Raw genomic sequence first — 14,178 nt, forward strand, 5'->3', positions numbered from 1 at the left:
ACTCACAGCCAGCAAACCCTCAACAGACATACATCATCTCTGACAATACATCCCATGTGGAAGTACCTGCAATGTCAGGATGAAATCTGGAATATCAAGCAGCAAACACAAGCTACCTGATGAACTAGTGGATGTCGCCTACAGTCTGTGTGTAGATGCGCCCGTGTCGTATGTGACACGCCTCCAAGAACTGTGAGCCGTCCTTCGATGTGTAGACAGCCACAAATCAGCACTCTGGGAGTGTCGATATCCTCAGCACCTGCAGTCGTAGGCCGAAAACCCCAAATTTGCAGAGTCGGATCTGCACCCGTCGAGACCACGTAGTCGAAAATGGCCTGCGCAGACCTTTGTCGAAGCCGAACGGATGCCGAGATGACCTCAGAATGAAATTCTGACAACACCCAGCCCTTCGGGCTATCCCACGAGATTTGGGGCCGTGTCTTCGCCTGTCGAATTTCACTCCAATCTGAGTTGGTGACTCTAGCCTCCTGCAGCGCTGCCCCGAGCCTCGATCTCAGCTCCGATACTAGTTGAAGGAGTACGAGCGGAAGTGCGACACGAGAGAGAGTGCGAGAAGAAGAGCTCGACGATATGGTGAACTCGCTCTACTGTAATGTGTAGAGCATAGTGAGTTCTTATTAGGTTTTTACAAAAGAATATGTATACATACCTGGCAGCCCGCCCACGTACCTGGGCGACCACATTGGGCTTTATACCCCAACACTACAACGAGATCCCATCAGCATCTCAGTATCTAGGACCATTGTATCAGCATTTGTGCAATCTAAACCAAATACTTTTCTAGCTATAAAGAGGGGGGCCCTTGGAGGGGGGTTTGGGGGACCATCTAGTGTCAGTCCTCTCTCTCTCTCTCTCTCTCTCTCTCTCTCTCTCTCTCTCTCTCTCTCTCTCTCTCTCTCTCTCTCTCTGCCCCCTGCTCTCGCTGCCCCATGCAGCCCAGCCCAGCCCCCCAGCTGTCCATGCCCCTCGCGCCGCCCCATCTGCCTAGCCCCGTCCACGCGCTACCCCCCTCCCCCCCCCCCCCACTTGCCACGCCCTTGCGCTGCCCCTCCCCTGCCATACCTCCTCGTGTTCCCCCACTTGCCCAGCTACCACACCCGCTGCCCTCTGCTGTGACCTACGTTTTCTGTAGAACAGAGATAGAGAAAAGGGTGTGGGATGTCGAGAACACAGATTTTGTCAAGCACGGAATTTTTCTAATTTTTCTAGTACAGGTCCAACAGTTTTCCACAAGGGAATCCAGAAATTCAGATAGCATATTTTTTTGGCAAATGTATGCTTAATGCGGATGTACGCTTGAAGCGGGAGATAATGTATGCATACTGTGGATGCATATGTGCGCTTAGTGGCTCTTTTTCGGACGACGATTAAGCATGAGGAAGCTGAATGATAAAGCCGACCCCCTAGAGGATGCCATTCAAAAGTGCAAAGAGGAAATGACAGAGACCATTACCAAGATGAACCGCAATCTATTGGGCACAAAAAAAATGCTTGAAGGACGCGTGCTGATCCAAGAGAGCAAGATAAATGCACTGGAAGATCGAGTGACGACTCAGGATGAAGAGATTGCGTCACTCAAGAAAGATCTCGCCGAAGCACGATCAAGAAACACACTAGAAGAGGGCGAACTGCAACCCTCAACAATCGAAGAAATCAACACGATCAAGGAGCAAGTGCAGGCCATCAAAGAGGGAGAAGAGCAACACAAAGAGATCACAACTTCTTGGGTGGATGTTCTTACAAAAACTCAACACAAGGCGGATGAAGCCGAGAAATGGATCGAGCTGGCCAAGAAAGGAAAAGGCAAGTAGATAACGTCCACATCCACACCCACTATCATTAATCAGACACTAGAGGAGGAGCAAAGAAGACGTGTGCGCGCTTTACATGTGAGAATTTGCGGTCTTAAAGACAAAGGCAATGTGGACGAAGAGGTAAACGAACTCATGGCCTTGATGGGGGTTCATGAGCCGACGCACGCAAGAGCCTGGAGAGTGGGCAACATAAAGAAAAATGGAAGCAATGGGGAAACCTCAAAAGAAAGGGCACTCATCCTCCGTTTTCCCTCCATGGAAGCGAAGAAGTCCTTCTTGAAGAAAAGACCAACTCTTAAAGAGACGGGCATCTTTCTGGGGGAAGATCTTACCCTCTCGCAGATCGCTCATATTTAGGAAGCAATGCCGGAGATTAGAGCGGCAAGGGGAAAAGGCAAGATTGCCTTTTATCGAGATGGGAGAGTGGTAATACTAGAGCGACGCTCCACATGACGGTGCGAGACTTATCGGACCACAGTCAAAGTGGCTGCCTGGAACTGTAATGGTTCTATGCGTCTTGATGTGGGTGCTTTTGAGGATAGTTTTCCTGTAAGACACACCAGGCCCCTGGGCAATCCATGCCTCACATCAGTGGATACAAGTGGGAGACAGCTTACAGACAAGAGACACGCTACACCTTCACGCGGAGACGGATTCTGTATACATAGACGGGATCTACAAACGCCTATGCACTGAGGAACCAGGGCGACCTCTGGAGGAGCTTACTACTATACTGACAGATATTACATGATGCAGCAGCAGAGGCATACCCACACACCCAGCCTGACCAGAGACGCCGATCAGGGAGCATGCCTCAGAACAGCTAGTACGATGAGGAGTGCCGCCAGACTAGAGCTAGACTTCAAAGGGAGGTGCTTTTGGGGGACGTCACTCACAGACAGTCACAGATTGACTTCCAACGCCTGGTGCGACGGAAGAAGAGGGCATTTTTGGCTCGACTCGAGCAGGATCTATACCAGCTATTCTTGAGTCAGGACTCGCGTGAGGCGTGGCGGCTCTTTCATGAGCAGTCCCCCCCCTCCCCTGCTGTTACCTCCATAGAGACCTAGGGTCAGTACGCATCATCTTTGTACACAGTACCTGGACAGCCGCCCCTTCCCAACCCCCCCGATCCATGCCCACACACATGTGCTTTTTTCACCGCTGAGATGGTGAAGAAAGCCATTGACAGGATGAGGACTGGGAGAGCATATGATCATGATGGCTTAGTGGCTGAGCATTTCATGCATGCCAAAGACCTACTAGCAGAGCTTCTAGCAGTTATGTTTAACCGTGCCATGTGTGAGGGCCTGCCGGACACTTGGAGACTATCTACGATTGTACCTATCTTCAAGTCAGGAGACCCCATGGAGCCTGGGAATTATCGCACTATCATGATTGGACACACACTGGCACGGTTGTATGCATCCATTCTTGAGCAACAGTTGAGTAGATGGGCAGAGAGGGAAGGAATGCGTGCAGCTGGGCAGGCAGGTTTCAGGAGAGGCTTCTCTACTCTTGACCATATCTTCACACTTAGGGTCATCATCGAGGAGGGTAGATCTCATGGGAGACAGATCTATTGTAGCTTTGCGGACTTCCGCAAAGCCTTTCACTCAGTACCCAGAGCTAGATTGATGCGTAGATTACTCGAGATGGGAGTACCCACAGAGCTCATTTGGGGGATCATGGCATTGTACAGATCAGTAGTAGGGCATATACGCACCCCTGAGGGACTATCTACACCGGTTCACTCCACTATTGGGGTGAAGCAGGGCTGCCCGCTCTCTCCTATTCTATTTGGTATGTATGTGGATGAGGTTTCTGATTACATTGAGAGTGATGGTGATAGAGGTGAACAGTTGGCAGGGACACGGATTCCACTTTTGTTATATGCTGATGATATTGTGTTGATCTCCGAATCTCTGGGGGGAATGCGACGTCAATTGGATGCTTGGCATAGGTTTGCCCACGAAAGTGGTTTGTCTGTCAACCTTGGTAAAACCAAGGTTATGGTGTTTAATACCACCCCACAGTGGATCAGGAGGTCAGCACCTACATTCACATACGGCCAGGAGACAGTGGAGTACACAGATGCTTACACTTACCTTGGAGTGGTTTTTAGCGGACCTGCATTCTCACTCAGAAGAGCAACAGAGACCAGATTGACTAGAGCCCACACAGCATTGGGTAGATTGGAGAGGATGTGTTCACAGGTTCAGTTTCAAGAGCCTTGGACGAAGCTCTGGCTCTTTGACACTTTGGTGGCTTTTGCATTGCTCTATGGAGCTGACATATGGGGACCTTCATTGGATCACCACGGGAGACCGGGTTGCACTGATGGATGGGGGAACATGGAGAAACCTCTCGTCTCTATGATCTCACGGCTCATTAGAGCCAAGGCATCAGTACCACGGGCCATTATCCGAGCAGAGCTAGCGGCCCCCGCACTAGTGGTTGAGGCGCTCACCAGATCAGTCTCCTTCATACACCGCACATGGGAACTTCCTAGAGACAGATATGCTTGCATTGCACTTCAGTCCTCTCGACAGTTAGCCATGCAAGGAGATACAGCATGCTCGTATGGGGAGATGACATCATGGTTTCAGGCGCATGGGTTCAGCATAGACAGGTTGCCACCCTTCCAGTACTCATTGGATGCACCATCTCTCACTCTTACACAGTCCGAGATGACCAGGCTCATCCGCCAAGACCTGAGCCAGCTAGACACCAGGAGGACATGGATACAGCCACCACAGGAATGGGGCACGAAGATGGCTTTCTACAGAGACCATCTTCTCCAGCTTACGGAGGATGGTTTTGTAACGAGACCCAGATACATGGACACCCACTTGTCTCATGGGATACGATGTGCTATTGGCCAATTACGCACATCTTCTCACCAGCTACGGATTGAGACTGGGAGATACAGCGGAGTACCAGCAGAGGCCAGGACATGCCCCTTGTGGGACATGGAGCCTGAGACAGAGTTGCATTACACATGCCGCTGCCCCGTCTACTACGAGATACGAGGCCGCTTCCATTGCTTGTTTAGAGAGGGTTTTGAACCACTCCCCAGAGTCATGGGATACGAGGATCAGAGATGCCTGGGTTTGTTCTTGCTCGAGCTGCGCAGACACAGAGATAGCCTAATGAGTGGCGAGGGTAGCCAGTCTCATAGACGGATCACAGACTTCTTTAGAGCAGACACGGGACAGCCGCAGGAGCCACTCCCACAACAGAGCTCCCTTTCGTCTCACACCAGAGACACTGATCGACCGAGCGATTGAGCTGGGGAAATCCAGGCGCCCACGACTGTGGAGGACTACACAGCATCGACGGAGGCTACTTCAGAAGATTCGGAGCACTCTAGCCAGGCATGCACGACGCCCGGTCAGACTACTAACCATGGAGGAGATTGATGAGATCCGCCAACGACCGATGCTAGATCTCTTATGATTTAGCTATCCCAGCAAGCCGCCCATTTTGCTTAGTTCACATCGACCAGTCTAGGATCCCATAGTATATATCTTTGTTTTGTTATGTTGTTATTTTGTTACTCTGACTTTGTATTAGAACCACCACGTTGTAACTTTCTGGTCTCATAGGTCACTTTGGCCTTTTGAAGACGTTAATATAACATTTCATTTCTATCTATATATATATATATATATATATATATATATATATATATATATATATATATATATATATATATATATATATATATATATATATATATATATATATATATATATATATATATACACACACTCAGACATGGTATCAGACATGGTATCAGATTCACCAGTATGTAACAAATTGGTCTCATAGGTCATTTTGGCCTTTTGAAGACGTTAATATATCATTTCATTTCTCTCTCTCTCTCTCTCTCTCTCTCAGCACCTTTTCTCACAGTATCATTCTCTCTTTCTAGTCTATTGCACAACTCTCATAATGTCGCATGCACATCTAACCCTATGTGTACGTGGACAAGCTACTTCATGACAAGGGTTTAGTTAGCCTAGCTTAGGAAGTGTTCTGGCACTTTTGTAAGTCTGTTCGCAGACCGTGCATGTCCAAGCACTTAAAGTAGATACATATCCTCTAGTTGCACACAGCATGATCATCAGATTACCATCAGAACCCATCAGGAGCAATTTTACAGTGCACAGACCTATTTTCCCGATTTTAGCCATTTTTCACTTATTATTAATAAGTGACTTTGTTGGGAACAGATGGTGCTTTCAAGGGGCAAGAAGCTGCAGTCACTCCCTTATGTGTGCGTGTGTGTGTGTGTACTAGGACCAGAAGATGGGCCAGTCCCCCCATCCCTGATACAAGTACTAATGAGAAGTCTTTATAAAAGCGCTTGAACCGACTGTTTTACCACATTCGACCTAGATCATGTTAGAGTTCAGGTATCTCTCTTGGTTCATCCAGTGGGTCCCAGTTTCTCCCAGGGACAGGTGCTAAGGAGTGGGTGTTGTTTTGTGGCTGTGCCAGCCAGTGTGAGGTAGGTCTCTCATGGCGGGTTGTGTCTAGCCATGTTTCGCTCGAGTTTTGGTTCAGTTCCATAGCCATGTAGGCTCCTTGTGCCATAGGGTACATTTCCCCTTGCAATCTAGTGACTTCCCAGGGCCCTAGTGGCCAATAGCCACTTCCTCCTATTTAGTCCATAGAAATAGGGGACCCGGGACCGGGCCTTTACGACAGGGACGAGACGCAACACCGAGATGGGGGACGAGACACCGGGACTGGACGTGTGGACATCCCTCACACGGGTGCGCAGGCAAGACGTCCGTCCCCGGTGACGAGGTTTCGATGGGACGCGGGCGGGGGGCGCCGAGCAGGATTTTTTAAAATTCAAATTTCAAAAATAGACCGTTTGTGGCCGTTTCACTTGGGGGGGGGTTTTCAAGTTTCTATATAAGAGGCCCAAGGAGGAGCATGCCCTTCTTCGGCATCATTTTGTGCATCAACCGGCACTGACGGCGACCGCCCACCTCCACCCTCTACCAGCCCTTCATCCTCGTCTTTCCCTCGTTCTCGTCCACCCAAGCGGCAAGCAACTCTTGGAGAGAGTTGAAAACTGGCCTTGAAGAAGAGGTAGATGTGGCCGTGGCAAGATTTTTCTAGCACGACCATATTGCTTTAAATGCGGCACAGTAAGCTCTATAAGGCTTAAGCTCTAATCTTTAGTATGTACAATGAAAATCATTAATGTACACTTTTTTTTTTTAACAGTAGGTCTCACGGAAGATCGGGGAGTTTGGACCCACATATGTGCCTCCCTCTTTGGAGAACTTGCGCACCACTCTCCTTGATAGGGAGAAGATGATTGTGGAGGCGGCATGTGCGACCATAAGGGCTTCATGGAAGAAGAATGGGGTATCCCTCATTGTGGATGGGTGGAGTGATACTCGTCGTCGCTCCATTTATGCCGTGGTGGCATATTCTCGGGGGGAGATGTATTTCATTGACTCCCATGATGCATCGGGGACCGGGAAGAGTGCGCAAGTACTTGAATCGGAGTGGGCGCTTAACATCGAGAAGGTGGGAAAGGACGATGTCATTGCCATCGTCACCCATGGAGAAAATAGTGATTGTGCCACCGAAGCCATCATCGAATCCCTTTATCCAAAAACCACCGTCACATATTGTATGGCTCATTGCCTCAACAATCTTCTCAAAGAAATAGACGCTTTGGAGGATTTCCCCCATTGTTGAGCGCAAATACAATGGTGACTTTTGTCGACAATCGTCAAAAGGTAACCATTAAGTGTTAACCAATCTCATTTCAATTCGAATCTTATTTCAATATGGAATTCCAATTCTAATTTTATATGTTGAATTTTCTAAATAGGTGAGGGCTGAATTTTCAAAGAGGTCAAAGCTAGCTCATCTCAAATACTTGGACACTCATTTCACCTTCAACTTTATTATGCTCCATCGCTTGAGTGTATGTAGTGGGGCATTGAGGGGACTCTTCATTAGTGATGAGCTCTTGGCAATGCCGGAGGCAAATGTGCCAATGCAATGGAATGCCGAGCAAGGGCGGACATCCCGGAATGGTGGGAGGAAGTGAAGAAAATTTCCAAAATCTATCATTCACCTCCTACAAGTGTTGGATTCCATCAAACCTTGCATCGGCAAGATATATGAGGCCATGGACACCATGATTGCCTCTCTTGCAAAACTTATGACCGACCCCGATAGGTAGTCACGACTCATGAGTCACTTTTCCCTATGCTTTACAAGTTTACTCTTCTTGAGTTTATTTTGAATCTTGATTCAAGCCTTGTGCATGTGCCATGTACTATGTATAATACAGGTACGAGAAGATCCAAGAATTGTGTATGTCAAGGTGGAATGTTTATTCTTCAAGAAGCGGCTTATGTAGTGCATCCACAATTCCAACAAGGGAACCAATGGAAGGATAAAGAGGTGATTAATGGTTGGCAAATCATCCTTGCGCACCTTATGCCCGATCCAAAGGAAAGGACCGAGATTCGGAGGCAAATCAATGTCTACAGGAATGGAAAGGGAGAAATTTGTCACATGCCCGATGCACAACAAGCTCGCTTTGAGATGGGCAGTGCTCTTTGGTGGGAGGAGTTTGAGGAGGGATTGGGCAGCTCATAGGATTTGGCTATACGCATTCTAGGCCAAGCATGCACTATGAGTTGTTTGGAGTAAATTTGGAGTGTGTGCTCATGTTGCCTCAAAGAAGAGGAATCGTCTTGAGTGCAGAGAGCCAATGATCTCATATATGTCTCATCAAATTAGAAGATACTTTCCAAGTCATACCAAAATGATGATTTTGCGGAGTGGGAACTTGTAGAGGATGATCCTATCCTAGAGGCAAAGATAGATGCAGAGGGAGAGATTGAGACAACGACCCTTGAGGATGATCTTTTAGAGAATATGGACTTGGCAGTTATCATTCAGTTGGCACCATGGGCCAACATGTAGACCTCTTGACTCTAGTCTTGAGTCCTTCCCTTCCCTCTTTCCCTACAACTTTTCATTAGGCTCTTCAATCTTGAGTTTTGAGTCATATTTTGTACATTTTTCATTTCACATATATGTGAGACTCTACTTATCCACTCTTCACTTGTACATCATTACTTTTTGCTCTTTGAGTAGGATGATTGATCATCGCATCAACGTGCGCAGTGTCGCGCAGGCCCTGAGCCCTTACCGCATGCTATATTTTGGTATTATGTAATATGAGTGCAAAACGCACTTCTTCTTTGCAATCTTGTGCTCTTAGTGTTGTCTAGTATATGTCAACTATTAAATCTGCAAAGAACAAGTGGCCCGTCCGTTGTCCCCTGTTTTGCCATGTCCCTGTCCTTGGGACCCGTTACGTCCCCGAGACCCGTCCCGTCCCCACGTGACTATGATTTATTCCCCATTTATGGGATTTATGCCAGGTCATGGAGAGTCATGGCTGGGTTGCACAGATTTGGTTGGTGCATAGCTGGGTCGCGCAAATTTGGTTGGTGCATATATATGCACCAGGGGTCACCTTGGATGCAGTGTGTGCACAAGCTCTAGGGAGTACAAGGCGCTCCTAGGGGGAAGCCCTAGGAGGGGCAGTGGGCAGAGGGTGCATTCAGCCCTAGCATTTTTCCATGCAGCCCTAGCGTTTCTCTCACCCAGCAGTAGGGCAGCACCATAGACATGCAGTGAGTGGGCAGCAGGCATATCTTCCTTGCGGTTTCTCCTCAAGGCAGCCCGAAGGTGGACGTATCATGCAGAGGCACAGCATCTCCAATGCAGGCCTAGGAGAGAAGAGGATTCCTTTTCCCTCTAGAGGGCAACTATACGACAGCAACCTTGAGCCTTGATTCCTCTCTCTCCAGATCCACTTTGTTGCCAAGAGGAGATGCAATTTGGTAGAGCCCATGATGAGACCGTGTCAGTGGATTTGTGTGCAGGAGCAGTTGGCAGTGTCACTGGCAGTCGCAGTTGTGTGTACCTCGGGTCTATCCATAGGGCATGTCAGTCTATGCCAGACCACCCTTGGTCACTTGTATGAGCAAATTGTTATCATTATCGAGAGCCTTTCCCAGCTCTCTCTCTCTCTCTCTCTCTCTCTCTCTCTCTCTCTCAAATGTGTTCTCTTTCTACCTTAGTGATCTCTCTTCTCCACAATTGTGCCTTGTTCATGTGTTTGGCATTGCAGGTGTTCTAGATCAAAGTCGAGGTCCCACAGGATCACGAGCAAGTTCTTGTCTTCATTGCATCTTCCGCTGCCACCTTTGACATGGTATTAGAGCCCTAGGTGTCACGACCACCCTAAATGCTCGGATATAGCTGATCCGTGACTGTTTTGGACATGATTGAGAGAGAAGAAGCTGGCTGTTTTTTCCTGGTTTTCTCCATGTTTGGGGCAGATTTGGGTATGTGGAGGCCTTGGATCCTCGTCTACGACTTCCCTGTCTTTACCCTTGATTACCCCACCCTCTCTTCACCGAGGGGATCCGGATGGAGGCTTCAGGATGTGTAGCAGCGTTGGATTGCTTTGGTTTCTTCCCAAATGGAGTTATGCTACCTTGCCTTCCCGCAAGCGGAGCAAGCACACGGTTGTTGGATCCAGAGGGGGGGCTATTCATTTCCAGCTTCTTCAAAGAGAAGTGTTTGGACAGCAATAGGATTTTCTTCAGCACGTCTGGAGCAGGTTTCTATGACCTATGTTTTCTTCGAGGAGACGGATTGGCAGATTTGTTGTGCCTTGTGCAAATGCACGTCTTTCTTGGAATTGTGGACAGAGCTACCTATCCAATGGGTAGCAGGTTGATGATTCGGTTGCACTTTTGTACCAGATTGTGGATTATGGATAACAGATGGGGATCTCTTCCCTTCTTGAAGGAGAGGATGTTCTTTGACTTTCCATTGTCCATCTAAGGATGGAAGTTCCAGTTCCACCTTCAGGTGACTCTTGTTTATCCGGTATGCAGGAATTCAAGCGCATGTTCGAGTGCATGTGTTGGAGTTGGCTTTGACAGGCAAAGGGGGATTCCTTTATCTCCAGAACCACTTCTTATATGGTCATCCGACTGTTTTGGATGAGGTTTAGAGGTGGAGCATGTGGTGCCAGACCCTTAGCCAACAATGACGACAATTCGAGGAGGTTTTGTTGGAGTGTGAACTTCTCCTTTCTCCATGTTCTCTCCTTCCCCAATGGTAGTGTGGCCCTACAGATATGGTCACTTCTTTGCCCTCTTGTGAACTTACCAGTATCAATTGTGGGACAGTTTACGATCCTTGTGAGCTAGCCTACACCAGTTTTGAGATCGGTTTGCAACACTTTATGGGCAATTTTCTTGATGATTGACAGCAGATTTGTCGAGATCCTTTGGATGACAGGTTTGCACATAGGGTCGACCGTTGGGGACATGTAGTCCCTACTCCCGCAATCAACAACATTTGGGTGTTTCTTCCATACATCCCTTTGGAGAGCTCCAACCTTGGGAGCAGCCTTTTTCGGGTGCAAATTTCGCCACCGCTGGCTGGTATAGCAAGTTTTTCCCTTGCAGTCTTTTGCCCAACTTTCTGGCATGTTACAAATCAGTCCCAGCGTTCTCGTGGGCTTGTTCTCCAAGCCGGTTGCTTTACTCTCCCTTGAGTATTGGACTCATGTTGTGTATAAGATATTGATTGCGCAGTTTAGTTGTGGGTATATACTTCTCAGAACAAGTTAAAAGGACAATTTTGGTGAAGATTATATAGAAACACGAGTTACAACAGTGGGAGTATTTGTGCTCTTCCAAGTCTGTATGCAGTTTGGCATATTGTATTGATTGTACCTACATGTTTGATCTTCGTAGATACAAGAGGTGGTGGACGTTTGGTTTGACCTCAAGGAGTTTGCGTGAGTAGCTAGGTCTTTCTGGACCACGACAGCTTCTTTGGCAAACATGAACCTCAGGTGATGACCTTCCAAGTCTTCCTATTCTTAGCAGTCTGAGTTTATCAATGGTGTGATTCTCTTTGTGTCTCGAGTTCCATGAGATTCAAGTTTTGTTATTCAATTACACATAAAGTAGTTTTACTTGAGGTGGTCTTAGATTTCTTTCTGATGGTACTCAATCTCTTTTCCCAAGATTGAGCGAGAGGGGGACTTTCTATCTTGGGAAGAGTTCTCAGCTTTAGCTCTTGAGCTTTGAGTGACAGTGCTTGCTCTGATCCAACGTGGGTTGAGTTGATTGTTACCTCAAAGCGTACTTTTGAGGATACTTCTCTTTCAGAGAGGGCTTCCAAGTCATTACCTTCACTTGAGTTCCGGAGCTCCATTCAGCAGAGTACCACGCATGGTGTCTTCCAATCCTTGGTTTCCCTTGCCCATTTCTTGTGGCTTTGGATGGTGTGCTTCAGCACACAGTGCAGTTAGTATCTTGGCGGATGTTCTTCTTTAGCAATAGCCATTTCGGTGGTTGCCTCGTTGATCAAATTTGTGGTGTGACGGTTACTCTTCCCAGTGGACCCTAGTAGTAGTTCTTATGCCTTATCTTCCAGATTGATCCCTGGAGGCTATACCATTCAGGACACACCTATTTCTCTTATCCTTAGACCAGCATGTTTTTTCGTACAGGTGAAGAGTGGTCCTTCTCGGACTTCTTAGTAGAGATTTCAGTGTAGAGATGGGGTGGAGAATGAGGAGCGTTCTGTATGCAAATGCCCAGCATATGAGAGCATGCAGGTCCCATATACAGCCCAGCTTAAGCTGAAAGACCAAAGACACTTGGGTCACTTCTTACTAGAGATTTCAGAGACAAAGGGAGACTCTCCTCCAAACACCTGCAGAACCCAGTGGAGGCCGACAGTCTCAGCTCACACACTTTGTTTAGAGAGCTACTCCAGTACCACACACAGACATTCAAAGAGGGGTCACACTACAGCATGCACAAATTGCTCTAGCTCGTTGGTGCCCCAGAGCACTACGGCACCAACAAAGAAAGTACATCACAAGGCCATGCAAGAGATTCAACTACTACATGAGCCGACCAAACAAAAGAAGACAGAGAAGCCTTCTTGGACCCTGCCGCTATACCACAGAGACTCTTCACTCCCTCCCAAATAAAATATACAAGAATATGCCAACGACCGCAAAGATGTGATCCCAAAATCCATAAAATAAGCAGTCAAAGACACCATAACTATGAATTGGAGGCCAGTAAACCGAAAAATGAACCTTGAACATAAATTCAGAGCGACCCAGAAGAGAGTCAATGTAGCGCAAGAATGCCCAGCGACCAATTGTGGTGGAGATTTGGAGAATGCGGCGACCGAAAAGGAATGGCCGCCGTGTAAAGATGGTGGCAATCTGCTTGGCATCATACTCAACAAGCTGCTCAGCCTCAGTAGTAGCAGCAGCTGCAATGTAGCCCGAGTACTTTGAGAACGTGTCAGGCTCTGTGATAGCATTATCGTTGGAGGTTGCGGTGACCTTATTCACAAAGCAGAGAGTACGTGGAAATCGGGATACAGAAAGCACGTATGATCGCGTGCTGGCATTCTGCGCCCCTCCTTGTAGACATCGCTTTGGCAGCCATGGCGAGCTTAGCTGGGATGTCGAAACTCTTCTGTTGCTGCGGAAATGCTCTTTTCGCCACAGAAGTGGTGAACTTGGACTCGAGGAGCACGTCGTCTCCAGCATCATCACGATTGCACAGAGCGTAGTCTTTGGTGCACATGAAAGAGAGGATTATCAGCTGGTGAGTGCGCCACCAGGTGGCAAATTCAAACATAAGCTAGCCTTGCATTTGCTTGTTTTCTCTCATTCACAAGTGCACACATGAATAGAGAGAGGCCACGTGACCATCTCTCTCTCATTCTCTTGAGTTCAACTCTCCTCGTCCGATAGATCTTTGGCTGGTTACACACAGAACGCAGAAGCTTGGGCGTGCTGGCGTGGATTTCAAGTGGCGATGTCAGATTCGATTCGCAAAAAGAGGAATGCCCAAGACAAGGGACAGCCAAGTTCCCCTGTCTATCGATGGGTGGGGGTGGAGGTCACGTCCGCGACAGCAGTAGGACTGACACAACCAATAGCCTACCCACCAACTGCTACAATATCCCGCTTTTATTTAATGCTTACTTGAAGTTGGGCAGGCAGGTGTGTAAAGCTCACCCGTATACCCAAATTGAATGTGAGGTGGTGCCCATTAGTGTCTAAACTCCCTTTCAGGTCTCTTGGGATAGTTTCCTACGACGTTAAAATACTCTTCTTCTTCTTCTTCTTCTTCTTCTCTCTCTCTCTCTCTCTCTCTCTCTCTCTCTCTCTCTCTCTCTCTCTCTCTCTCTCTCTCTCTCTCTCTCTCTCTCTCGAAAA

The 14,178-nt window shown here is 47.8% G+C and overlaps 1 protein-coding gene across 1 annotated transcript in view; it reads right to left on the minus strand.

The window, feature by feature from the left end:
- Positions 1-13,587, minus strand: part of LOC147464887 (Protein kinase superfamily protein) — a 121,466-nt gene extending 107,879 nt beyond the window's left edge. The window contains exon 1 of the mRNA XM_086516982.1: positions 13,039-13,587. Within this exon, the coding sequence (XP_086373108.1) occupies positions 13,039-13,506 (468 nt within the window). The 5' untranslated portion in view covers positions 13,507-13,587. The remainder of the gene's footprint in view (positions 1-13,038) is intronic.
- Positions 13,588-14,178: the final 591 nt, after the last annotated feature.

This window comes from Adiantum capillus-veneris, chromosome 1 (assembly GCF_014529385.1).
Source record: "Adiantum capillus-veneris isolate H3 chromosome 1, ASM1452938v2, whole genome shotgun sequence".
NCBI classification, from domain to species: Eukaryota; Viridiplantae; Streptophyta; class Polypodiopsida; order Polypodiales; family Pteridaceae; genus Adiantum; species Adiantum capillus-veneris.